This window comes from Cetorhinus maximus, chromosome 14, assembly GCF_964194155.1.
Source record: "Cetorhinus maximus chromosome 14, sCetMax3.hap1.1, whole genome shotgun sequence".
In the NCBI taxonomy this organism is placed as follows: Eukaryota; Metazoa; Chordata; class Chondrichthyes; order Lamniformes; family Cetorhinidae; genus Cetorhinus; species Cetorhinus maximus.
In genome coordinates, this window is record NC_135892.1 from 339,880 (window position 1) to 367,302 (window position 27,423).

Sequence of the window (27,423 nt, forward strand, 5' to 3'; positions counted from 1 at the left end):
AAAAACCAGAATTTAACTACCGACTGACTCTCTCTTTCCCTGGTGACTGTGAGGTTGAACCAGACTGTTCGTAACCTTGGTGTTGTATTTAACACAAAGATGAGCTCCTGACTGTAGTATCTGTAGTATCACTATGACCACCTATTTCCACCTCCATTACATCGCTTGGCTCTAATCTCGCTTCAGCTCATCAGCTGCTGAAACCCTCATCCGTATCTTTGTTACCTCTACACTTGGCTATTCCAACATAAGGTACATCTGGTTGACTCCCATTTCTCATTCTTCGTAAACTTAAGCTCATCCAAAATTCTGCTGCCCAGATCCTAACTTTCACCAAGTTCACTCCACCCCTGTGCTTGCTGACATCGAGCTTAGGAGGAGTAGGCTTTCGGCCCTTCAAGCCTGCTCTGCCATTCAGTAAGATCATGGCTGATTTGATTCTGGTTTCAACTCCACTTTCCTGTATGCCCCTATAACCCTTGACTCCCTTGTCTATCAAAAATCTATCGAACTTAGCCTTGAATAAATTCAATGACCCAGCCTCCACTGCTTTTTGGGGAAGAGAATTCCACAGACTAACACTCCTCAGAGAAAAATATTCTCCTCATCTCAGTCTTAAAAGGGAAACCTCTTATTTTTAAACCGTGTCCCTTAGTTCTAGTCTTCCCCGCAAGAAGAAACGTCCTCCCAATATTCACCCTATTAAGTCCCCTCAGGATTGTGTGTGTTTCAATAAAGACATCCCTCATTCTCCTAAACCCCAATGGATGCAGGCTCAACCTTTCCTCATAAGATAACCCCACTTGTCGGAGGAATCAGTCCAGTGAACCATATCTGAACTGTAAAGCAGTTACATCCTTTTTCAAATGAGACCAAAACTGTACACAGTACTCCAGATGTGGTCTCACCAAGGCCCTATATAGTTGCAGTTAGACTTCCCTACTTTTATATTCCATTCCCCTCGCAATAAACACCAACATTCCATTTGCCTTCCTAATCACTTGCTGTACCTGCATAATAACTTTTTGTGATTGATGCACCAGGACACCCAGAGCCCTTTATACCACTGAGTTCTGTAATCTCTCACCATTTAAACAGTATACTGTTTTTCTATTCTTCCTGCCAAAGTGGGCAAATCCACTTTTCCCAGATTATACTCCATCTGCCAAAATTCTGCCCACTCATTTAACAAATCTTTTTCCCTTTGCAGACTCATATCCTCCTTTTGACAACTTACTTTCCTACTTATCATGGGGTCCTCAGCAAATTTAGCTACCACGCGTTCGGTCCCTTCATCCAAGTCATTGATATCGATTGTAAATAAAGCCCCAGCACTGATCCCTGTGGCGCTCCACTAGTTACAGCTTGCTAGCCCAAAAAAGACCGATTTATTCCTACTCTCTCCCTTCCTTTAGCTAACCAATCCTTTATCTATGCTAATATATTACCCTCTACACCATGAGCTCTTATTTTGTGTAGAAGCCTTTGATGTGGCACCTTATCAAATACCTTTTGGAAATCCAAGTACATCACATCTACAGCTTCCCCATTATCCATGTTGCTTGTTACTTTATCAAGAACTCTAAATTAGTCAAACACAATTTCCCTTTCACAAAACCATGTTGACGCTGCCTGTCCCCATTATGATTTTCTAAGTATCCTGTTATAACCTCCTTAATAATGAATTCTAGTAATTTCCCTGTGACAGATGTTAGGCATTTGCTGCCTTCTGTCATCCTCCTGAAATAAAGTTGGTACATTTGCTATTTTCCAATCTGCTGGGGCCCTTCCAGAATCCAAGAAATTTTGGAAGATTATAACCAATGTCTCCACTATCTCTGCAGCTACTTCTTTCAAGATCCTCATTTACCTATTCTTCAAAAATATATTTCTTCACATTTTTCTGCATTAAATTTTGCCTAGTCATATATGGCCTCTCTCATTGCTACCAAAATCACAGGACAACGTCTCACAGTCATCAACACAATTTGCGACACCTTACTACAGAGTTTTGGCAAGGCTACCCTTGGAGTACAGTGTGCAGTTTTGGTCTCCTTGTCTAAGGAAGGACATACTTGCGCTCAAGGAAGTGCAATGAAGGGCCACTAGACTGATTCCTGCGGTGAAGGAATTGTTCTATGAGGAGAGATTGAGCAGAGGAGGCTTGTTTTTTTCTGAGAATGAGAGATGGTCTAATTGAAGCACACAAAGTTCTTAAGGGAGAAAATGCTCCCCCTGGCTGGGAATCTAGAACATGGGGCAGAATTTTCTGCCTGTCGGGCGGGTGGGCTGAACCCAATCTCCGGCGGGTGGGGAGCCAATCCCTGCCAGAGAAGTGGGCCCTGTCGCCATTTTACATGGCCGGGCCAATTAAGGCCCGCCCAGTGTGACGTCCACCGGGAAGGGCTATGGGCTCCCTGTCCGGGCAGGGGGGATTCTCCAAAAGCGAGAGTGCGCTCTCTTGCACATGTGCACGAAAGAGCGCACATCTCCCTGAGGCTAAGTGCTGCCTCAGGGAGATCGCTGACACTTTTAAAAAGATGAAAAATAGAAAGAAAAAATCCTTAACATGTCCCCGTCATGTGACAATGTCACACGAGATGGGACATGATCATAAATTACACTAAAACTTAATTAAACTGTTTAAAACCCTACATGAAACCTCATCCCCGCCGCTGGTTGAGGTTTCATGTTTTTTCTATTTGCTGCCGGGGCTCCTGGCCTACCCGCTGACCTTAAGGTTGGATGGGCAGGTCCTTTAATTGTTTTAATGATCCTGTCAATGGCCTCAATTGGCCATTGACAGGTCGGCAGGCGCACAGCTGATTTTGCCTGACATCATCACGCGTCATTTACGTGTCGGCAAGTGGGCCCCGACCCCTGCTTGCCGATGGCAAAATTCAGCCCATAGGGTTACAGACTCAAAATAAGGAGTAGGTCATTTAGGACTGAGATGAAGTGAAATTTCTTCATTTGAATCTTTGGAATTCTCTATGAGCTGTGGATACTCAGGTGTTGAGTTCATTCAAAACAGAGCTTGATAGATTTTTGGGCATTAAGGGAAGTAAGGGATATGGGGATAGTGTAGAAAGTTGGGGTTGAGGTAGATCAGCCATGATCTTGTTGAATGACACAGCAGGCTCAAAGGGCGAAATGGTCTACTTCAGCTCCTACTTCATATATTCTTGGTGCTGAAACAAAGTTATAGTTCTCTCAATTCCTAACTCTAGATTATCTATATGTGTGGTAAGTAAACGCAATTCAAGCACAGACCTTTGTATAACACTAAAAGCATCTTTCCAGTCTGAGAAACTTCCTTTTACCTCCTTGCCTTTGATATTTGACCACTGAACATCTCTCTATCCATGTGGTCACATTTCCTCAATTCCATTTGCCAAAGCCTGTGCCTGAAGTATTTTATGTGCGGTACCTTATTGACTACTGCATTTCATTGATTTATCATGGGTTATTTCTTCAAATAATGATGTTGCTTTGGTGAAACATGACTTGCCATTTTGAAATCTACATTTTTTCATATGGCTTTCGATAATTGTTCCATAGCTACCTTTGGTGATTTTACAATTCCAAAATTGTATTCTGAAGTAAATTATTTGCTATCCGTTACAAGTTTGCCTTCGTGATCTACCATGATGTTGACTATCTTATTACTGCTAATAGACCTATAGAAAACTTGTTTATTGTCCTTTACATTTTTCACTAATTTTCTCTTGTGTCAGATAAACCCCAATATTTTCTTAGGACAATGTAGAGAGGGGTGGGGGTGGGAAGATTTTCCTATCGGGCATGAAAGCAGCCAAGGAGCAGGTGGAAGGTTAAGCAGGACATTGAAGTGTTGGGGGGGGGCGGGGAGCTGGAGTGTTGGGACAGCAAGAGATTGGGCTGAGATAAAATTGTATCCTTTAGTTTATATTGCCTCCCCTTATTTTTCCTACCAAAATGCATCACTTCAGACGTCTTTGCACTAAATTTCATCGACTTTCTTCTTTCTTCCTTTTTGCAGCTTTCCCATATATTCTTTATATTTGCCCTGGTTTTCAATGTTATTACCTATCCTTTAAGTGCTAAATTTTTCTTTAAGCTTTGATAACGAGTTGGGCCAGGATCAAGATTGGATGTTATGTCCCGTTGGTCCAAAAGCCTGGGCATACTCATAATATGGACTCAAACAGAATGGACCTGCATTCCAGCATGAGGCACTGCAGTTCAGAACAATGGGTTAGAAAAAAAGATGGGTAGTAATGGCCACAAAAATGTAACTTTTGCTAACGATTGTTGTGTCCACGTTAAATCAATAGCATTGAAATGAAGTTCACACTGTATCAAGGCCACTGAAGCAGAACATTTTACCCAAGGACGCTATGCAAAAGAGGTTTCCACAGGAACAGAAGGACCAGTTTCTGAACCATGTGTGAAGATGACAAGCACCTAATTAAGTAGCTTTGAATGTGAACCAATGTTTAACATTTCAGGAGGCAGCACTTGAGGTTTGGACGAGTTTGTTGGATTTCACAGCCATGTTGTACTTATTGTCACAAAATTTAGGTCATTATTGTTCATTGTTACGATATTTCTGTCAATGTTTAGACCATAAGACATAAGAGCAGAAATTAGGCCATTCGGCCCATCGAGTCTGCTTCGCCATTCAATCATGGCTAATACGTTTCTCAACCCCATTCTCCCGCCTTCTCCCCTTTGATCCCCTTACCAATCAAGAACCTATCTATCTCGGTCTTAAATACACTCAATGACCTGGCCTCCACAGCCTTCTGTGGCAATGAATTCCATAGATTCACCACTCTCTGGCTAAAGAAGTTTCTCCTCATCTCTGTTCTAAAAGGTCTTCCCTTTACTCTGAGGTTGTGCCCTCGGGTCCTAGTCTCTCCTACTAATGGAAACATCTTCCCCACATCCACTCTATCCAGGCCTTTCAGTATTCTGTAAGTTTCAATCAGATCCCCCTTCATCCTTCTAAACTCTATCAAGTATAGACCCAGAGTCCTCAAACGTTCCTCATATGTTAAGCCTTTCATTCCTGGGATCGTTCTCGTGAACCTCCTCTGGACCTTCTCCAGGGCTAGAACATCCTTCCTGAGGTACGGGGCCCAAAATTGCTCACAATATTTTAAATGTGGTCTGACCAGAGCCTTATAAAGCCTCAGCAGCACATCCCTGCTTTTATATTCTAGTCCTCTCAAAATAAATGCCAACATTGCATTTGCCTTCCTAACTACCGACTCAACCTGCAAGTTAACCTTAAGAGAATCCTGGACTAGGACTCCCAAGTCCCTTTGCACTCCAGATTTCTGAATTCTCTCCCCATTTAGAAAATAGTATATGCCTCTATTCTTCCTACCAAAGTGCATGACCTCACATTTCCCCACGTTGTATTCCATCTGCCACTTCTTTGCCCATTCTCCTAACCTGTCCAAATCCTTCTGCAGCCTCCCCACCTCCTCAATACTACCTGTCCCTCCACCTATCTTTGTATCATCTGCAAACTTAGCCAGAATGCCCTCAGTTCCTTCATCTAGATCATTAATGTATAAAGTGAAAAGTTGTGGCCTCAACACTGACCCCTGCGGAACTCCACTAGTCACCGGCCACCATCCTGAGAAGGACCCCCTTATCCCCACTCTCTGCCTCCTGCCAGACAGCCAATCTTCTATTCATGCTAGTACCTTGCCTCTAACACCATGGGCTCTTATCTTACTGAGCAGCCTCCTGTGCAGCACCTTGTCAAAGGCCTTCTGGAAGTCCAAGTAGATAACATCCATTGGCTCTCCTTTGTCTAATCTACTCGTTACCTCCTCAAAGAATTCTAACAGATTTGTCAGGCATGACCTCCCCTTGATGAAACCATGCTGACTTTGCCCTATTTTACCATGCACTTTCAAGTATTCTGAAATCTTTAATAATGGACTCTAAAATCTTACCAACGACCGAGGTCAGGCTAATCGGCCTGTAATTTCCCGTCTTTTGCCTCACTCCCTTCTTAAACAGGGGGGTTACATTAGTGATTTTCCAGTCCTCTGGGATCCTCCCTGACTCCAGTGATTCCTGAAAGATCACCACTAATGCCTCCACTATCTCTTCAGCTATCTCCTTCAGAACTCTGGGGTATAATCCATCTGGCCCAGGTGATTTATCCATCTTCAGACCTTTCAGTTTTCCTAGCACCTTCTCCTTGGTAATGGCCACCATACTCACCTCTGCCCCCCGCCGACTCTCTTGAACTTTGGGGATGTTACTCGTGTCTTCCACCGTGAAGACTGACGCAAAGTACCTATTCAGTTCCTCCGCCATTTCTTTGTTCCCCACTACTACTTCTCCAGCGTCATTTTCCAGCGGCCCAATGTCCACTTTTGCCTCTCTCTTACCCTTTATATATCTAAAAAAACTCTTGCAATCTTCTTTTATGTTACTAGCTAGTTTACCCTCATATTTAATCTTCTCCCTCCTTATTTCTTTTTTAGTTGGCCTCTGTTGGTCTTTGTAGGCTTCCCAATCCCCTGGTTTTCCACTGCTCTTCGCCGCATTGTATGCTTTCTCTTTAGCTTTTATGCTGTCCCTGACTTCCCTTGTCAGCCATGGTTGCCTCGTCCTCCCTTTAGTATGCTTCTTCTTCCTAGGGATGAATTTTTGCTGTGTCTCCCAAATTACTCCCAGAAACTCCTGCCATTGCTGTTCCACTGCCTTTCCTGCTAGGCTCATCTCCCAGTCAATTCTGGCCAGCTCCTCCCTCATGCCTCTGTGGTTGCCTTTATTCAACTGTAACACCGTTACATCTGATTCCAGCTTTTTCCTCTCAAATTGCAGGGTGAATTCTATCATATTATGGTCACTTCCTCCTAAGGGTTCCTTCACCTTAAGCTCCCTTATCAAATCTGCCTCATTACACATCACTAAATCTAGAATTGCCTGTTCCCTAGTGGGCTCCACCACAAGCTGCTCCAAAAAGCCATCTCATAGACATTCCACAAATTCCTTTTCTTGGGATCCACTACCAACCTGATTTTCCCAGTCTACCTGCATATTGAAATCCCCCATGATCACTGTAACCTTGCCTTTCTTACACACCTTTTCCATCTCCTGGTGTATCTTGTGCCCCACATCCTGACTACTGTTTGGAGGCCTGTACATAACTCCCATTATGGTTTTTTAACCTTTGCGGTTCCTCAACTCTACCCACACAGATTCTACATCACCTGACCCTACGTCATTTCTTGCTATTGATTTAATTTCATTTCTTACTAACAAAGCAACCCCACCCCCTCTGCCAACCTGCCTATCTTTTCGATAGGATGTATATCCTTGGATATTTAGCTCCCAGTCCTGATCCCCTTGCAGCCATGTCTCCGTGATGCCCACCACATCATACCTGCCAATTTCAATCTGCGCCACAAGCTCGTTTACCTTATTTCGTATACTGCGTGCATTCAGATACAACACCTTCAGTTTAATACATTGTGCTGCAAAATGCTGCCTAAGAAAGTGTTTTAATACATCTCAGTATTAAACATACACGATCATGTAATGCATTATTTTCTCTACAATTGACTGGTTGTATTAATACGCAGTTAATTTAGCATATTATAATCTATTCACAATGTTGACAGAAATTAGAGGATGATCAAGGTTATTAGTAATATAGTGGTTTATATTTAATTGACTATAAATAGATTTAACATTTCATTTACATCAGCATGCACTTCTTGACAACTTATTCCATCAAAAATTCCTACGTTCATATTTATAATGGAAACTCACAGAATGAGCATGTAATGGACAAATGATCTTTATAAGTATAATAGATAGAACATTTTGTTTAGAAGAGTAGGGAGGTGACATATTCTTTGGAAAATAATTGTCTAAATGGTAGAGTATATACATGTGTATCTGTACCCCTAGATTCCGAAGTCACAAACAGTAACAATGCAGGTTAATAAGACTATATAAAAAAACAAAGCACTGTGGTTCATTCCTAGGGGGATAGAATTGAAAGTTGGAAATTATGCTAAACTTGCACAGAGCCTATATTAGCCCACACTTGGGACTAGTGTGAAGGGTTCTGGTCTCCAAATTACTGAAAGGATATACAGGCACTGGGGAAGGTGCAGAATAATGTATAAGGATTAACTGAGAGGAAAGAATGAATAGACTGGGGTTCATTTGTCTAGATAAGAGAAGACTGAGGGGTGACCTGAAAGCTGTTTTTGGGATTATGAAAGAGTTTGACAGGGTAGAAATAAGGAAGATGTTTCTACTTGCTTGTGAGATCAGGCCTAGGGGACATAAATGTGGGATAGCTGCTAATAAATCCAATAGAGAATTCAGAAGCTGCTGCTTTACCTTGAGAAAATGGTTAGAATGTGGAACTTGTTAGAAGTAATTGAGGTGACTGGGATTTAAGGGGGAACTAGATAAGAACATGAGACAGGAAAGGAATAGAAGGACTTGTTGATTGTGTTAAGAAAAGGAGGCTGAGAGCTGGCTTATATGGAGCATAAACACTGTCAGAGATCATTTGGGCTGAAAAGCCTGCTTCTGTGATGTAAATAATTTATGATACTATATAAACTTGTCATTCTGTAACTACAATCTCCTCTGCTCCTGCCTTCAGTGCCACCAGAGAGGAATCCTCAAGTCTGGAAGCATTGTGTGGGATACCAGCATTTTCTAGCATGAAGTGCAGAGTCTGGAATTTGGCAGCACTGGCAAGGCGAAGGGTTTAGCTGGGAGGAGGGCACCTTGGGGTGCAGCAACATTGGAGAGGGAGGGGTTTTTGCAGTTTGACAGAAGCAAGTGGAGCTTACTGGGGCAGGGTAGCACTGAGAAGGGAGTAGTTCAGGTGAGTGGCACAGCTGAAGGACTGGGAACATCAAGGTATGCTCAGAAAGTGGCTGCAGTGATGTCACAGAATCAGAAATTGACTGCACAATTTAAAATGGTGCACGCAAACACATAAACATCCCACTGGAAAATTTGGTGAGGAACTCTTCTGATGGCAGCAAGGTGTAAGTTAATACTTGAGTCTCCAGCCAAGCACTTCAAATTAGCCTCAGGCTCCTGACCCGCCAGTTGAACTTTTTCAGAAAACAATTGCCAGGCTTTTCCAACAAGCAATTGTGAGTATACATCTGCATTTTATTGTGAACTGTATTCATTTACTTATGGGTTATGTCATAAATGTTGCTTTTACTGATATATTTTCACTTCACTTAAAATGCAAGATGGCAATTCAAACCAACTTCACAAAATTATTTTTAGAATTTGATAGAGCACTTCTTGTTACTTTCCTGTTTGGGATCTGTAACTTTGTAAATAAAAGAGGAATCTGATTGTTTAGATTTCTGCTCTTTGCTTTCCATTCTATTAACTAAGGGAATGAAACTGCTCATTTGTTCACAATAAGTCATTCAGGTATTTGGGAATTTAACAGATCATGCTTCATTTCAGCAAATCACTATTTCTTGCTTTGTAAAACAGTAATACCTTAAAGGTGTGATGCCTGATCGATACAAATTGTACACCTTGTACAAGGGTAAAATAAAACAAATGGGGGAGACAAGGGGCATACTTTTCCCTACAGTTTCCTGAACCCTGTCAAGCTCAAATCAGGGTCAGAAGCCCGCACTGTGTAGGAAAGAGTCATTCACTGTGATTTTCCCAAGAGTGGCCAATTAATGGCCAAAGGGTGGGTTTGCCGTTCAATTAAGGATGGCCGGTGGGGTCTCAAAGCTGAAGGGTGAATCAGAGGCCTCCCAGCTTGAAAGTGGCAGTAGTCTGCAATAGAAGGCAAATGGGAGAGAGGGCATTTCAAACAGAGGCTTCCATTTTCCAACTTCAGAGTCTAAATAAAAAATGGCTTTTTCAGCCAGGCCACTAGTGGGGTCAGCCCTCCACAGGACGGACCACGGATGCTGCTGCACAGGCAGGGAAGATCTCCAAGACTGCCTGGAGTACTGAGCTCCCTGAACTCCTGCCTTCAGGTGGTTAATCTGGCTTCCCCGCTGCCTCTGGGAACCTGGAGGCCGACTGGAAAATCCCAGCCTGCCTCTACTAACATGTCTTCAACTGGTTAAGGTGACTACCTGCTGCATGCAGCCTCCACCCTGCCTATGGGAAAATGGCTCATGGGTGGGATAGAGCCAGGGAACAGGCACATAGGCTGGCGGTGCTATTTTTGGTGCCTGCCTGCCCATGTTTCCAGCCCTGATGGGAGCCAAGGAATCTTTCGAGCTCATCAGAACAGGAGTCCTGTAATTAGCAAAATATTCTCCCATCCAAAAACATTAATTTATACAAAGATGGATATCACAGTTGATATTGGGATCTCATTATGTTGGAAGCATTGGTAAGAAACAAAAATTTAAATAAAGTAAATTAGTTGCACAACTCAGAATGCACTTAATAGTTCACCAGCCTTTATCATAGATGAGCAGTTGAAATTATTTTAGTTTAATACCAAAATTACATTCCAGGATCATAGTATTAAGAGAAGTTGAGTTGTTATAATTCTACTTTGTAGCAACTATAATTCACTACACAAAAAAAAATCTCATTACAATATTGCTGATTTTTAAATAAGTAGGGTATAATGGTTTGATCCAGTTGGGGTCTCATCCCTTCACTCTACACCCTTCTTGGGTCAATTGGAGTAACAGAAATGACACTGGCCCTATCTTATTCATCAATGCCCCATGGACTGAGTAGGTACTGTACAAGGTCAGGCAATAAAGTGCCAAGAAAAGTTGCAGCTCACTCAGTTGCGAACTAGTGACCTTGGCAGAGGTAACTACAGCACTGCTGAGTTTGGAGAGGAGGTAAATTAATATAGCAGGCTGTTGGTGGCATATGATAATATCAGCATATTTACCACCAATATCACCTGGTACCAAAGTATCCTGCTCGTTACCACACTCTGAACAAATTAGAAGTATTTTTAAAAGTTAAGCTTGTGTTAATTATTTTGACCATTTTTAAAGGAATGAAATACTTTGCCAATAAATAGTTAATAGAAATTGCTTTATATGTTAATGCTTCTTGCTCATTTTATTTATTTATTCACTCATTTTTCTGGATATGTTTCTGATTAATTTTCCCACCTCAGATTTAATTTTTCCCCCATTATTTTGGTTCCTTCTTGGTGAATGTACCTGACGCAGGTGAAAAGTTGAGCTTGCAGACTTATTTCCAATACTGTCTTTAAGTTGGTTACTAAGGGTGTGGCAAGTCCACCAACATGTAGCTTTGAAGGAGAATTTTAACCCTCCGTTTAGTGGAAAAGTAGGGCAGCAGTGAAAATGAAGCAACTCCATTTCCTGTTCTGTTTCTGCCAATTCTCCATTTTAACGACATGGTTTTGGCTGTGGTTGAAACTCACTGTGGATGCCTCATTAATAAGTGCAACTTAGGGTCCCACTGATATACATGGGGCCCTGACATCATTTTCATCAAATCCTTAGTGAAGGGCTTGAGTGGCTACCTTTTAGGCAAGGCTGCTGCAAAGCCAATAAGACCACAAAATAAGTGAAGAAAACTTCCCTTTGTGAGACCAGGAAGAACACAAGAGACTGGTTCTCCGCTGTTCTGGGAACCCCCCCACCCTCCCAGCTTCAAACCCCTTGGAACACTGCCCTTGGGTTATTTACCTTGCTGGCGGCAGCCTTCCCTGGATGTTAGTGGGTGGCCTCTTGGTCATCTACTGGTTGGGGGGCTGCTCCTTTCCGTCCACATCGGTGAGCAACTGACCTGCAGCACTCAGCTAAGGCCCGGCAGATAGAGTCTGCTGCGTCTCTGAAACAAACCCCAAGGCAAGAATACTGCCCGGTGTCAAAATCAACACCAACACCGTGTAATTACGTAGCACCTTTAATGTGGCAAAGCATCCCAAGGTGCTTTACAAGAGCGTAATCAGACAAAAAGCAGCCCTTCTCTTCCCTCAGTAGGATCTCTGCTTGCTTTCTCCTCAGAGCCATTGGAAATTCAGCTTTATATAGATTAGGCCTATGAGCTGTGGTTATGTGACACAGCATATCGATGACTTGTTAGACTTTTTAAATTAACTTACAGCTTGAAACGCAATGAGGCCTTGTCAAGTATCTCCTTTTGTCATATCTGTCTTACTAAATATCAGCTGAGGAACTGCGGTTTGAAACATTTATTCTACTGCTCCTGTTCAGGTGAAAGGGCCTGGCACTGGCAAAGTCTAATCTGTTCCATTATCTTTGCAAACCAATTAGGACCTCTGTAATTCAAAATGGTTTTCACAAGAACAATTGTAACAGTGAATATGAATGCTCAATATCAATGGGTACGAAATGGCACACTACCAAAAGATATATTTGATAAAACTTAACATTTATAACAAGATCCTTGTGTGAATAGAGTCAAAGAAGTGCTGCTGGCGCCAAACAGGATTTAACAGCTGCAGCTCTCTTCTTGCCCAGTCTGATTAAGTGGATTTTACTGCACTGATCACTGAACCACCCAAGCTCTATAATGACATGAACACGGTTGTTATCAATTCTTATTCCAAATAATGCTTTAGATTTCCTACAAACTGTCTACTCATCGCCTTTGTTGTTTGGAGTCTTTCTTCTTCACCCGTCGACATCTGCTATATGGTTTCAGATACTAAATTAAGCATGATGATGAATATTACAAAAACATGTCAATGTAGTATGAAACACATTTACCATCTTTGAAAACTCCTACACCTGTCATGCTCTTAGATAAGGTGCTAATATGCTAATGCAGTCCTTAGAGGGTTAATCAAAGTAGTCCATCAGCTTCAGCCGGGCTCCTCCTCCCTCTGGCTGCAGCAAGCAGACTGTCACATTCCTCATTTCTATCGGTGAGTTTTAAATTGCCCAGACAAACAAGCAGAACCAACGAGCTAGAAAAGGTCACACCTGGCGTGTGGTCGGCCTGCTCCCTGTGTCCAAAGCCCCACCCACAATTCTCCAGGTTTACGCCACTCTGTCTACTTGTCTTTTGTGTTTCCTTCCTCCCCCAGCTGTTCCATTCAGAAAGCCAGGCTCAGCAATCTGCCCTCCTGAAACTACTTATTAAGCCAAGCTGGCTCAAAAGACCGGCTCAGCACGTGCCACTTCTTATCTATCCAGTTTCAAAATCCAATTGCGTGGTGCTTAAAAAACAAAACATAAATGGACTTAACTCTCATTGGCTCCCCTGAAGCAATTCAAACAAAAGCATGAGTGACAAAGACATTCTCCAATATGGCAGGTGTTAGTGTCAGATTCAGCCTCAGGCACACAGGCAAAAGTATTAGCTTTCAGTTAAAGCTCAGACATGCAGAAACAGGGAAGTACCATTCGTACAGCAGTATTGTTAGCACAGCTACCTAGTCAGGTGTTAATTCCCAGCACCACTTGTTCCAAAGCGCATCATTTCTAATTAGGAGCTGCGATAAGGAATAGCAAAGCTACTTTTGCTAGCAGCATAGAGGACAAGCTTATTAGTAAAATGCAGTGAACAAAGTGGTGAGACGTAGTCATTGTGAGCAATGTAGTGACAGCCTTACCTTTAACAATAACTGTAATCAGGCCTTTAAATATTTAAATCTGAAGAAAGAGAAAGAAAAAGAGACAAAATACAAAATGAAGTGAATACAAACATAGCAGTTCTGATCAAAAAAACACTATGAATAATTTTGGGGCAATTAGACTTGGATTAGGGGCAAACAACATTCATTTGATTTAAATGTTGCTGTGTAAAATTGAGGAGCTTTATTAATGACTGCCAATAATTTCCACCAATAATTAAATCACTAATGTATAACTTCACAAACTCGCAAAACTAAAAGACATTATAGGAAAGAGTTTTAATTGGATGTAGCAAAATAATTTGGATTTTAAAATTCCTACCAGATACTCTCAATCATGAGAGGTGCTACTCTTTTTACAGTGGATTAACTCAGAACAAAGCACATCAACGTAAAATTATTTATTGTACGAGTCACATAAACTGGTAGGATCAACTCTAGATGACATACAGAGGGTCAGCTTTGCTCATTGTCTGGGTAACATTAGTTTCCTATTAGATATTTTCTGAAAAAGATGATTAAAAATCTAAATAAGGCTCTTAAAAATATTGCAGTAATGAATCACAGCTTATAAAAGGATATAAACAGCTGTATATACTTTGCAGCTGCTCCAAACTTGGGCAACTACGTATATAACTACATATCTAAAAACATTGTCGGAACTTTCAAAATAAAAACTGCCCTAAAATTTTGAGGCCCGGCCACATTTCCATCTTGTTGCAGAAAGATATTTCCGATGCTGGTTTTAAAAAAAAATGTCACATTGAAAACATATGAAAATAACACATGCGACTTCCAGGTAAACAATTAAACAGGGTACTGTGTTATGAAAAGAAAGTGATAATTAATAATACTTGTCAGTTGTAAGCCATCTTCCCTCTTGGGAATAGCAGTGGAGCACTGCTGTGTAATTTCACACACTCCAATCTGAGCAATTGTGAAGAGGGCTTTTGTAATGCCAGAGTATAATGATTTCTACTGTGCACTGTTAAAACTTCATAACAACAACAGTAATTAGGCATTTTAATCAACAACAGAGGGCTGTTTTTCTTTGCTGTTACTGCTCTCTGCTACATAAAATATAATGTTGAATCATTTGTTTTAGGTAGAACACATCAGTAACACCAGGACATTTGAAATGGGATTGGCTTTGTTTTATCCTATCTACAGCTTTCATGCATGCATTATGAATGAACCACAAATAATTGTAAAAACAAAACCTGAACAAGCTGCTATCTTGGTTAAGATGTAATGAAAAACAACGAACCATGGCACTCAGTGGTTTAGAATTAACCCTTCAGCAATGTATACCATTTGCTGGCCACTCACGATGGCCAAGTTTCTTGTCAGCAACTCAAATCGACTTATTTTACGATAAAATCATTACAATATTTGCATACATGTAGATTTGTTTCTTTATGATGAGCATAATGAAACCTCAAATTTTCATAAGGCACTGTTTAAAGAAAGCCACAAATTAAAACTAGTTCTCGCTAAATACCAGACCCATTTTAAACAAAACCTACTTGCTTTTATCTAAGATTATTAGAAAAAAAGAGTTTAATTCTTTTTCAGTTCCTTGCTTAAAGACTAAAATGTTGATTTAATAATTAAAATAATGCTGGATGTGGAAAGTTTCAGGTGACATGCTAAACTGAGACCCTGTTTACTTCCTCAGTAACTATTTGAAGTAACGCAGGGGTGTTCTCACATGTCATGCCCAAAACCTATTCTTCAACTCTCATTAAAGACAGATGATCTAACTATTTATTTTGTTTGCTTGAGAGACTTGCTTGAGAAAATATTGATTGGCATGTTTCTACACATTACAACAATGACAAACTACTCCAATCTGGCTAAAACACTTTGGGATGTTCTGAAGCTGTGATAGGTGCTATGCATAAATACAAGTTCTCTCTCTCTCTCGATACATCCTAGCCCAGTGATACTATCTCTCTAGATTACTGCTGTGATTAATGCGTTAGTGAGCCCACAATATCACTATACCATGTGGTGCCTGGGAATTGGGGTTAGGCTGTAGCTGAATGCAATGTGCATTGCTATTCTGTGCAGCTTGTCCAGACTCAATTGATGGAATAATAACCATATGAGCCATTACAGCCAATTCCACTACCATTAATCAAAGTGGAACCCAACAATTGTTTAGTATACCGGAAATTTCAATACAGGGTAATACACTTACACACTAATGCCGTATTATACTGGTTCCCCAAGGTGGACACTGGGTCGAACTAAAGTAGATTCTTCAGACCACCATTAACTGTAGGTCAGGAAGAATCTACATAGCAGTTTGAACTGTTCCATATAAATTGCAGCAACCTTGTTTACAAATGACAATACAAAACATACTATAATCCATGTGCTAATGGTCTAAATCATGTTATATTCTTGTGTTACTCCTAGCAACAGTTTTTGGCCAGCAGCGAGATGCCACAATCCTGCTTTCATGCAATACATTCAACAAGATTGACTTGATTATAGTGCCCTTGTGATTGTCAAACTTGCATTACAAAACTGGATTTCCTCAGAACACCATGTTCAAGAATGTTTGGCTAATTGCATTATCTGTAAGTAAATTCAAAATTAGCTTAAAATTCACTTTTAAGTCAACTGAAAAATGTAAATACAAAGATGACTTATCATAAAATGAGTTGTAGCTTTTCTAGTAGTGTAGTGCATAAATGCACCAGTTGGTGTGATATTGAGCCACACAGGACATGCAGGTTTCTGGTTTGAAAGTGGGCTGTGCTAAGCGGCCTATTCAGTCTCTAACGCTGAGCATGCTAAGCTACTCCTGATCACCAACCAGCAACTCTGCTGGAAGGGCTCATGTGGATGCCAGGTGAGGGCACATTTGGGCTCAGCTGTGATGCCTCTTTATGGTTCATCAGCCTACCAATAAACAATGTCCAGATTTTTATATGATGAAAGACTACTTGGATGAGCATGAGTCACCATTTCCAGAAAAGGAAAAGATAAAAGACTGAATACAAGAAATATCATTTTATATCTATATTAAATATCAAAAACAGAAGACAGAAAATCATTACATTCTCATCAGTTTCTGGAAAGAGATGTGGGAAAAATGCACTGGTTGTATTGAAGGAAATTCAGCATTTTCATAGGAAGTAGGATTTTCTTGTGTGAAGGTGATGTCAATGGGAGACCACAATCAACGAATGCAACCCTAATATGCCCCAATGTGCTGGCCAGGAATCAAAATTAGATATGTTACTGCCTGGCACTATAAGTCTGGACTGAATGAATAATAGCTTTCTCTACCAGATAACGTTACAAATGAAAAATTATTTAAGAATACTTTAAACCTGAACTAACCACGTAAAACTTAATTTCACTAAGTTAAACAAATCCCTGCAGTTTCAACCTAAATATTAGAGAGAAAATTAAGCAACCATAATTATTTGTGGAAGATTTCTACAGCAGTTACCAAAAACCAATTGGAAATGACTGTGCTGGAGGATGGAAGAAAGTAACTGCAGCAGAATTTTAGAAAATATCTCTCCTTAGGTATTCACCGGGGAGGCATTGCATCATTATTCTCCAGCTACAGTCTGGGCTATAGACTTTTCCATGACTAGTTCAGAGCTATTCCATGAAGAGCTAACAGGAGCCAAGATTCTACCTGTGTGAGCTGGATGAAGCAAGCGCCCTCGTGCCCAAGAGGAGGAATGCTTAAAACCCACTGTGGACAGTCATTTTAACAAAACTATGTGAAATTATTCAGAATGCGGAATGTTTTAAGGCAAGTTCTATGTAATTACTGTGTCACTTCAGATTGTTTGTAAACAGAGAGTTTACAAACAGAAAACAATATCTGCTGCTAGTTTCTCCCTCCACCCACACACATAGTAATGCAAAATAAATGATGGTTGAACAGGCATGTTCAGTTTTGCAGAACAATAAGTTATATTTTGATGGTAGATGGTTGAGATGTTAATAAAGCAAGTGTTTTAAAACTCTAAACAGAAGCAATGGGTGTTTTTATCTTTAAGATTTTTTATTGTTGGGTGGACAAGGATCTACTCCAATGGGGGTCATTTTAACCCAACCTGCCTGGCTGGAAACTTAAGTCAATGGGAACAGACTCAAACAGGGTCTAAAATGGGTGGCCAGTTCCATCCCATCAAATTCCCACTGGGTGGATTAGATTAAAATGACCAAACAGCTGTTTTTCCAATTGCATTACTGCACAGTGATAAGACCTGAGAGACAACCTGGTAATGGCAAACAGAGAAGGATATTTTTAAATGTATTTTCCCCAGCCAAATCAAGGGTGTTACTTTTAACTATAGAAACCAGTAAAACTAAATTATTAAAAGCTTAAATACTTTGTCAAGTTGCTGGAAGTAGCAGTTTCTGATGTACCCAGTAATGTTTTTCTAAGCATTGAGACCTGAAGCTGAAAAGAACAAGTCAAGTACGAAAACATGAATCCTTAACAAGTACAAGACATTTGTCCTGACAAACCAAAGATGATGTTGTTGTTTGGTTTGACTTAACCGTTCAGAAAAAGCTCATCCACTTGAGTGGAGGACACTATACATTCCACAGTCCATCCATCACAGTTGCACTGCAGTAGTAGACTGCAGGTGATAATGGGAGAAAAATAATTCAGAACAGTGCAGGAAGGAGGGAGTGCTGCATTGCTGGAGATGCCATCTTTCAGGTGAGCTGCTAAAAGGGCAGCGTCTATTGACAAATAATCCCATGGCACTTAGAGGGAGAGTATGGAAGTTTTCCTGAACAACAATTCTCCTCCACCAATACCATTAAAACAGATTAATTTGCCTTTAATTCATTGTTTTTGTCTCTTGGTATGTGCAAATTGGTTACCATATTACCACATTTGCCTATGTAATGATAGTGGCTATACTTTAAAAATGTAATGCATTGTCTATGAAGTGTTTTGGGATGTTCATAGGGAGTGATAGGTACTATATCTATGCAAATGTGTTCTTTTACACTTTATGGGAATCTGCACACAAGTGGGGCAGGTAAAGGGTGGGAACTTATGGCGGTCATGAGAACAGAGAGTAAAAAAAAGTCTCTGATTCTCCCACATTGGATCACTAGCCTGTCACATTGTTTGTAGAGGGCAAATGGATGATGAAGAAACATAGGCCCGGATCTTCCGGTCTCTGGGTTGTCAGAGACTGGACGTATGATCCAAGATGCATGTTAGGATCCAGTGAAATTGCCCAGGGAGACTGAACCTCCAATGGGCAATTCCCCTGCTTCCCGGGAGCCCCTGAAAAAACTCAGTCAGAGACTTCAGATAGTTCCAACTCACCTGGATAGTTACCCAGGAAACGTTAGACAGAAAAATCCTAGTCTAGCTCCTGGGTAACTTCAGAATCGAATCCCCAATCACATGCACTGACCATCCCACTACCCCCACCTCAACCCCCCCAATGATCCCTCCTGGACTGACATGATCTGACTAACCCCCACTACACGAGTAGCCTCCACCATTCAACTATGGTCCCAACCTGACCAGCCCCCAACTTGATAATCCCTCCCAACCCGACTACCCCCGACCCATCTACCCACTTACCCATCCCACCCACATGCTGCCTCACCCACCTGCAAACCTACCATGTTATCCACCTAATTCTACCACCTACCACTCTACCCAGGTACCCACTTACCTCGCCTACCCTCTCCATTCACTCATTCATCCACTTATCCATTCACTAACATTCATCCGTTAGTCATTCACTAATATACACACTGGACATTTAAACTTACCTTACATTAGCTAGTGCCTTCTCCAGTGATGCTCTTTGCTGTTCTCTGCGCGAGGTCCTGTGCAGAGTGTGTTTTTCTGGTAGCTGCATCGGAAGTTGGAACCTTTTCAACACGTGCAGGTAAGTGCGCAATTTTCTGTCTGGTCAGCATCGGACTGAGTGGCTCTGATGCTGATCGGAAGATTTGGGCCACAGGTTTTTTTTTTAATTTTTCAATATGACTTGTAACTGCGGACAAGGACTCTAAAGGTAACTCAAAACATGACTGTTTGTTTAATAATAGATAGCAACACAAAGTGATCCTAGGATGAATAGTCTTTTAAATTGACGACAACAGTTAAATGGGTCAGGGCATGCCGATCTCTTTGAGCAGCAGCGTCACCTTACATGGAACAGATGCACACCAATATGACAGAGATTAAATCAGCTTCGCCACAAGACAAGTAACAGCACAGGTTGTGCATAAAATGGCAATTTTGAGATCTGAGACTTTTCAGGTCCTCTACTTAAGGATGCTGGGTCTTTTGCATACTTCAAACTTTATATTGCAATGTCAAAGAAAGAACATGCTGTACAAAAACAAAGCTTCAATTTTCTTTCATTGCCTTAGCAACATCAGACACAAATAAAAGGTATTCAGATTACAGGACCAAAAAAAACAACCCTCTCTCAACACATTGCACTCTGGAGGCCAGTTGCTTTCTATAAAGAAATGCTACTGCAAATTGACATTTATTTGTCTCACTTAACTTAATTTGCTTTCATTTGAAAATCTACAGTGTGTTCTGCATGACCTCTTGAATAGGAATTTAACACCTGAGACTGTTAATTTTCTCTACTGTACCAGATTTAAGGATGAACAACACAGTGATGAAATAATCCAAACCCATTTTGAAATCAGTTCCCTTTGAGCCACTTTTTCCTGTAAGCCGCAGATTTCTTATAAAATTGCAGTTTTCATAATCACATCAGCCACTAAAGGGGCAAAAGATTTTATTTGAACCAATGTGGGCTGCATTCTGCAATTAATTTTAAGTAAAGTGAGCAAATATTTTCAGCTCCCAGCTAACAACTTGAAGATTATTAACCAACCAAAACTAACCAGATTATTTGATCATTTACGTGAGGTTTTAGGTGTTTTCTGTATTTAAATTGACTTCCACATTTGCCTGCAGACAACAGCTTGAAGTGCTTCAAGGCATCCTGTCAGGAGACACGAGCGTCATCTCTAGACTAGCACACACCTCCCACTAGCCAACTGAATAGTGACACTGGAAGTTTGGAAACAAACTGCCTGGCTGTCTGCAGGAGTTGTGCAACTTGTATAGGAAGGAATATTCATATACAATATTCAAAATTCACTAACAATTGTACTAAATAAGCAAGGGTTCCTTTCTTTACAAAACTTGCATTTGTCACCTCACTGAATAAAATGCCTTCATACTCATCATACTTCATTTACATATTCAAATTATGTTAACTTTTCCTTGAATGTTTCTTTCCTCCATTGTGCTTCACAGCAATTTATTTATTTGCTTATCAAGATGAAGGAAATGAATGTTGAGGAATGGAACACTATTTCCATTTTGGATACTGTGAAGATCAGAACTGCCAAATGCACCAAGCTCACTCCAACCTCATCAGAAGGATAGCCCCATGTTCACTCCTGTGAACTTCTTAATTTCTACTTGACTGCCATTGTTAGTTTAATACCATTTACGACGTCCACCATTAATTAAGTTGAAGGCACCAAATTTAATTAAACGAGAGAGGCTTTTAGCACCTCAGTTTGCCTTGGATTTGAACCAAAATCACAGAGGTAAAGGGACAATCTGATAAGTCAGAGACACCAGTGCCCATCTAGTCAACAAATGTACATTATGTTCTATGCAAATTGATTGAGTTCTTAGTCATTCACAAATTAAATTTAAAAGATATTTCGTTACATATTTACCCCACCAATGTTGTCTTTAGAAATCACATTCCTAGGAATATCATTATTCATTAGTGATTTGTAGACAGGCTTTGCATATACAAATCACATCAATGAAAATGTATTTTTTGGAACAAATCAAATAGCTTCCCTTTATGAAATTTGGAGTGTGCATCCACAATGCTATGGGGATAAAATAGTGAATTATACAAATTAAAGTGAATATTTCATTATGTAATTAGATGTAATTATATGTTACTTTATAAAACGTATGAGAGTATTATGGAGGATTACTAATAATATACTCTAATGGTTCTTAAAAATACCTGCAGCTTAGTGCTGAATAGTCTCGCATAGTAATTAAGCTCCAAACAGGTATTTTTACCCAAAGGTCTATGTGACCGAGTTCTGCAGTTACTGAGCAGCTGCTGACATGAAAATACATTTTCTTACTTCATTTTTAAAATGTGGGCAAAAGCCTTACTCTGTATTTTAAGTGTCAGACTCACTTCGAGCATAAATGGCAGTATGGGCTGAATGCCTTGTTTCTGTGCTGCAAATAGTTTATAACTTTGTACCAGTATGATAATAAATTTAGGCTTGTAATCAGACAGTAACCCCCAGAATTCACAGATGATCAGGTCAGGATAATCTCCTCCCAATCTTACTAACTCCTCTTCTGAAGTTTCTGACTATTGCTGAGCGTACTTTACTGACTCAACCCTTTGGTAACTGACTCAAATGATCATATGCAAGCTGGATCCTTCCCTCGCATAATAACCTCTTACCCATTCTCTAGTTAAGGATAACAATCAGGAGCAGAAAACCTGTATGATTTCCCTTCTCCAAACAAATGCTAAGTACTGCAGATGCTGGAAATCAGTAATAAAAACAATGCTGGAACTACTCAGCAGGTCAGGCATCATCTGTGGAGAGAGAACGAGAGTTAATGTTTCAGGTTGATCACTTTTCATCAGAACCATTCTGTGAAGACTGTCTTGCTCTGTGTGACTTAGCATTACACCAGTCAGGGTATTAAACCTGTATAAATTAGTTCCATTAAATAGTGGTTATGTTCCTGGACTAGTAGTCCAGATGCCCAGATGACTTCTATTCAAATTCAATGCTGGAGAATTTAAATCGAGTTAATGACCAAATCTGGAATTAAAAGGTAGTATAGCAATTGTGATCATGTAATTACCGGATTGTCAGTTCATCACTCAAAAGATTCTAGCTATAACCTCCAAAGCAGCACACCTGGTTTTTCCTTAAGTAATTCCAGTGTTTTCAGCATTTTTTAAATGCTACCCTGTAGTCTTTTCCATGTGGTTGGCTTTGTGGTTCTTTTCTTAAACCTGCTGCAGTGCTCAAATATCTCAGTGACTGAGGCAAGGTGTGGTCTGACCACAGCACACTACAGTGTGTGTGTGCTTGATTTCCTTCACTTGCACTGTTCTGCTTTCACTATATAGTTCAACATTCTACTTGCTTTGTTGATTGTTGCTCTGCATTGGTTGAACATCTTGAGTCTCAAGATAACTTTGGCTAGGAGCTCTTTTGAGCTGCATCCTTAGCCTTTTCAATACCATTCATAGAGTACATCCACTTTGTCTTCTGATGTGAAGCTTTTTGAAATTGTCCTTCATGGTTTTTTCTGACACTGTTCTGTCCAACCTACTTTATGTTTCATGAGCATCATTCTCACAATCAACAGTGCCTCTTAGTTTAGTATCAACACATATATCCAATTCTAATTATTGCCAGGAATTTTATATAGGCCTGGATTTTCCAGCCCTGCCAGTGGCAGGCATCACCGTGGCGGTGGGGGGGTGAGGGGGGCGGAGGGGGGAGACAGGAAAATTTGGAGAGCGGTTAACTTTTGGCCTCTCTCCAAATTTTCCCGTCCTGCCCGCAACGTTCCTGCCCGCGACGTTCCTGCCCCTGGCGGGGCTGGAAAATCTTGCCCATAGTAGTGGTTTTAACATCAATACTTGGGGCATCCAGTTTAGGATTACCACCCTGATGTAACTCCTTTAAAACATACCCACTTATTTCATACCCTTCAGCCAAATTACATCCGTTCTAGCTTTTTACCCCGAATCCTCATCTGCAGTATCTTATCCCGCATGTCGCTAATGTTCATGTATACACATACATTTATTACATGGGATTACATACGATCTATGGCACAGAAACAAGCCATTTGGTTCAACCAGTCCATGCCAGTGCTTATGCTCCATTTCAGTCTCCCTCTATCTTTCCTAACCCTATATTTCCAGCTTCCTCTTGTGCTTGTCTAACTTCCCCTTATAAATGTATCTATACTATTCACTTCAACCATTCCCTGTGGTAGTGATTTCCACATTCTCGCCATTCTTTCGGAAAAGAAGCTTCTTCTGAACTTCCTATTGGATTTCTTGGTAACTATCTTGTATTGATAGCTTTTGTTTTTATTCCTGCCCACAAAAGGAAACATTCTCTCTGTACCCACTCAATTTTATAATTTTAAATACTTCTATTAGGTCACTCCTCCACCTTTTTTTTTAAAGAGGAAAGAGATCCAACCTGTCAGTCCTTCTGTGATATGGATACCCATGTATTCCTGGTATTTTCCTTGTAAATCTTCTCTGCACCCTCTCCAGTGTCTCTATATTCTTCCATAATATGCCAACCAGAACTGCATATAGTACTCTCAACTGTGATCCAATCAAGGTTCGATAGAGGTTTAGCAAAACTTCCCTACTTTTCAAATCTGTCCCTCTAGAAATAAAGCCTTAGGTTTGCTTTTTTAAAATTACCTTGTGAACCAGGGGTGCAACTTTTAGTAGTTGGTGTATTTGTACTCAGAGATCCCTTTATTCCTCTACCCCAACTAGACTTGTACCTTCTAAGTAATAAATGACCTCCCCATTCTTTGTACCAAAATGTACTACCTCACACTTGTGCTGAACTTCATTTGCCAATTATTTTCTTATTCTGCAAGTTTATTAATGTCCTCCTGAGAATATTGACTATCCCCTCCAATTTGGTGTCATCCGCAAATTTAGAAATTATGTTTTGATTCCAAAGTCCAAATTCTGTAAGTAACTTATGAACAGCAGGGATCTCAGCACTGATCCTTACACAACACCACTTCCCACTCGGAATAACTACTCCAACTCTGCTTTTTGGCTTGAAGCCAGCTAGCAATCCATTCTGCCACTTGTTCCCTGACTCCACATTCTCTAGCCTTATTCATGAGTCTATTATGTAGCACTTTATCGAAGGCCTTTTGAAAACCCAGATAAATTACATCTATTCCATTACCATTATCTCTCTGTTACCTCCTCAAAATCTTCAATAAAGCTGTTCAAGCAAGATTTTCCCGTTAAAATCCATGCTGACAATTTATTATTATATTTTTGTTTCTAGATGTTCTTCTTTTCTCTCTAGTGGGGATTCATTATTTTTCCTACCACTGATGCTAAGCTGATTGGTCTATAACTCCTTGGAAATGTTACGTTCCCTTCTTACATATAGAAATTACATCAGCTATCCACCAGTGCTCTAACACTACACCAGTGAATGATTAAATACGTGTAGTAATGCCTCTACAATCCATCTGGACCAGGGTTTTTATCCTTTGTGAGTTTGTTTAGTTTTTCTTCAATACACATCTCGATTTATTTTAAATGCACTAAACTCATATACTCAATTCCCTAATTTTGTCTGCATATTTCTTCCTCCTTCTCCCTTCCACTATTAGATGGTCTGTGCATTTTATTTTACATTTGTGTAAAAGTGCAACTCTTGCTACTACTGATTCCGTATTATAATATTGTTATGTGTGTTCATTATTACTGTGACTGCACAGGAAATCTAAAATGCACCAGGCACCTGTCGATAGTTTCTAATCAAATTACTGGTGGATTTGGACTAATTTGTAGAATTTACCACATTATCCTCAACAAAGCCATGGATATGCCCTGCAGATTTCATAAAGCGAGGGCAATGGATTTAGAGTTACATGGTATTTTGTAATCAATGGTAAATGATGCCAGATTGTCGATATTAAATACTATTAAGTCCTTGTTTTGATCAGTCTAAATTAATTTATAGTAATATAAAGTATAGCAAAATGTTTTGATGAAAAATAAGACATCTGATCAAACAAAAATATTGTCACTTCCTTTGTATTCCCTCAAATTCAGTCCTGTTCTCAGTCCTTTGCCACCATTCATTGAGGCACAATTATCAACTCAGGCAATTTGAAATAAATTGAAATCTACTGTGACTAATTCCTTGTACCAAGAACTGCAAATAGATCAACCAACTAGTTAGAGCCATGTGCCACTATTAATCTTTGTTCAGTTCTCACCTCAAGAAGCAGCTACACTGTCAAAAATAGCTAATCCAAAACCTGATTAGGAAAAAATAGGTTAGGTAACTCAGCTCTTGCTCCAAACAATAAAAAAGATGAATTCAGTACTTTCAAAATAAAGACTTTCTCCAAATGAATTATATATAGGACTGCAGCAGGATATGGATCCTGGTGAAATCTAACTGGGGAATTGGTAGAGGGAAATAACTTGGCTCTGCATTGATAATGAAGGGGTCCATACCTAGGGTGGTAATCTAATATCCTTCCTTGTTCATTCCAACTACAAATAGAAGTAGACCAATGTAGTACAGGATTGTTCTTCCAAGGCAAAGGATTGTCCAGGACCAAGTGCTGCAGACTGACAAATTCCAAGGTCCAGAGTCATGTAGGGTGACCAGATTTTCAAAAGTCAAAACTGGGACACATTTAAAAGCCTTGGGGAGGTTGGCTCTGTGATGATTGACATCTTGGGTGACCAATGGCAGGGGTCGGAGGGAGGGGCAGTTGAAGGTAGGTGGTCATGTGATGACATCTCTCAGAATATGTCCAGCCCCCAGAGTTGGCAACCCTATTCAGGCACCCAATTATTGAAGTCAAAAGTTATGAACCACAGGTTTCTGTTTCAATGACATTTCTACCTCATTTTCTTAAAAAATTGAACCAAGATTTCACAGAATTACAGTGCAGAAGAGGCCCTTCGGCCCATCGAGTCTGCACCGACACAGGAGAAACACCTGACCTACCTACCTAATCCCATTTACCAACATTTGGCCCATAGCCTTGAATGTTATGACGTGCCAGGTGCTCATCCAGGTACTTTTTAAAGGATGTGAGGCAACCCGCCTCCACCACCCTCCCAGGCAGTGCATTCCAGATCATCACCACCCTCTGGGTAAAAATGTTTTTCCTCACATCCCCCCTAAACCTCCTGCCCCTCACCTTGAACTTATGCTCCCTTGTCACTGACCCTTCAACTAAGGGGAACAGCTGCTCCCTACACACCCTGTCCATACCCCTCATAATCTTGTACACCTCGATCAAGTCGCCCCTCAGTCTTCTCTGCTCCAACGAAAACAACCCAAGTCTATCCAACCTCTCCTCATAACTTAAATGTTTCATACCAGGAAACATCCTGGTGAATCTCCTCTGCACCCCCTCCAGTGCAATCACATCCTTCCTATAATGTGGTGACCAGAACTGCACACACTACTCCAGCTGTGGCCTCACCAAGGTTCTATACAACTCTAACATGACCTCCCTACTTTTGTATTCTATGCCTCAATTGATAAAGGCAAGTGTCCCGTATGCCTTTTTTACCACCCCACTAACATGCCCCTCCGCCTTCTGAGATCTATGGACACACACGCCAAGGTCTCTTTGTTCCTCAGAACTTCCTAGTACCATGCCATTCATTGAATACTTCCTTGTCAAATTACTCCTTCCAAAGTGTATCACCTCACACTTTTCAGGGTTAAATTCCATCTGCCACTTATCTGCCCATCTGACCATCCCGTCTATATCTTCCTGTAGCTTAAGACACTCAACCTCACTGTTAACCACCTGGCCAATCTTTGTGTCATTTGCAAACTTACTAATCCTACCCCCCACATAATCATCTATGTCGTTTATATAAATGACAAACAATAGGGGACCGAGCACAGGTCCCTGTGGTACGCCACTGGACACTGGCTTCCAGTCACTAAAGCATCCTTCTGTCATCACCCTCTGCCTCCTACAACTAAGCCAATTTTGA

The 27,423-nt window shown here is 40.6% G+C and overlaps 1 protein-coding gene across 2 annotated transcripts in view; it reads right to left on the reverse strand.

Annotated features, from left to right (window-relative positions):
- ralgapa2 (Ral GTPase activating protein catalytic subunit alpha 2) overlaps positions 1-27,423 on the reverse strand; it is a 515,740-nt gene that overhangs the window by 25,819 nt on the left and 462,498 nt on the right. For both annotated transcript variants that reach the window (XM_078556382.1, XM_078556383.1), the window contains exon 40: positions 13,568-13,607. In XM_078556382.1, coding sequence (XP_078412508.1) covers positions 13,594-13,607 — 14 coding nt within the window. In that variant the 3' untranslated portion in view covers positions 13,568-13,593. The remainder of the gene's footprint in view (positions 1-13,567; positions 13,608-27,423) is intronic.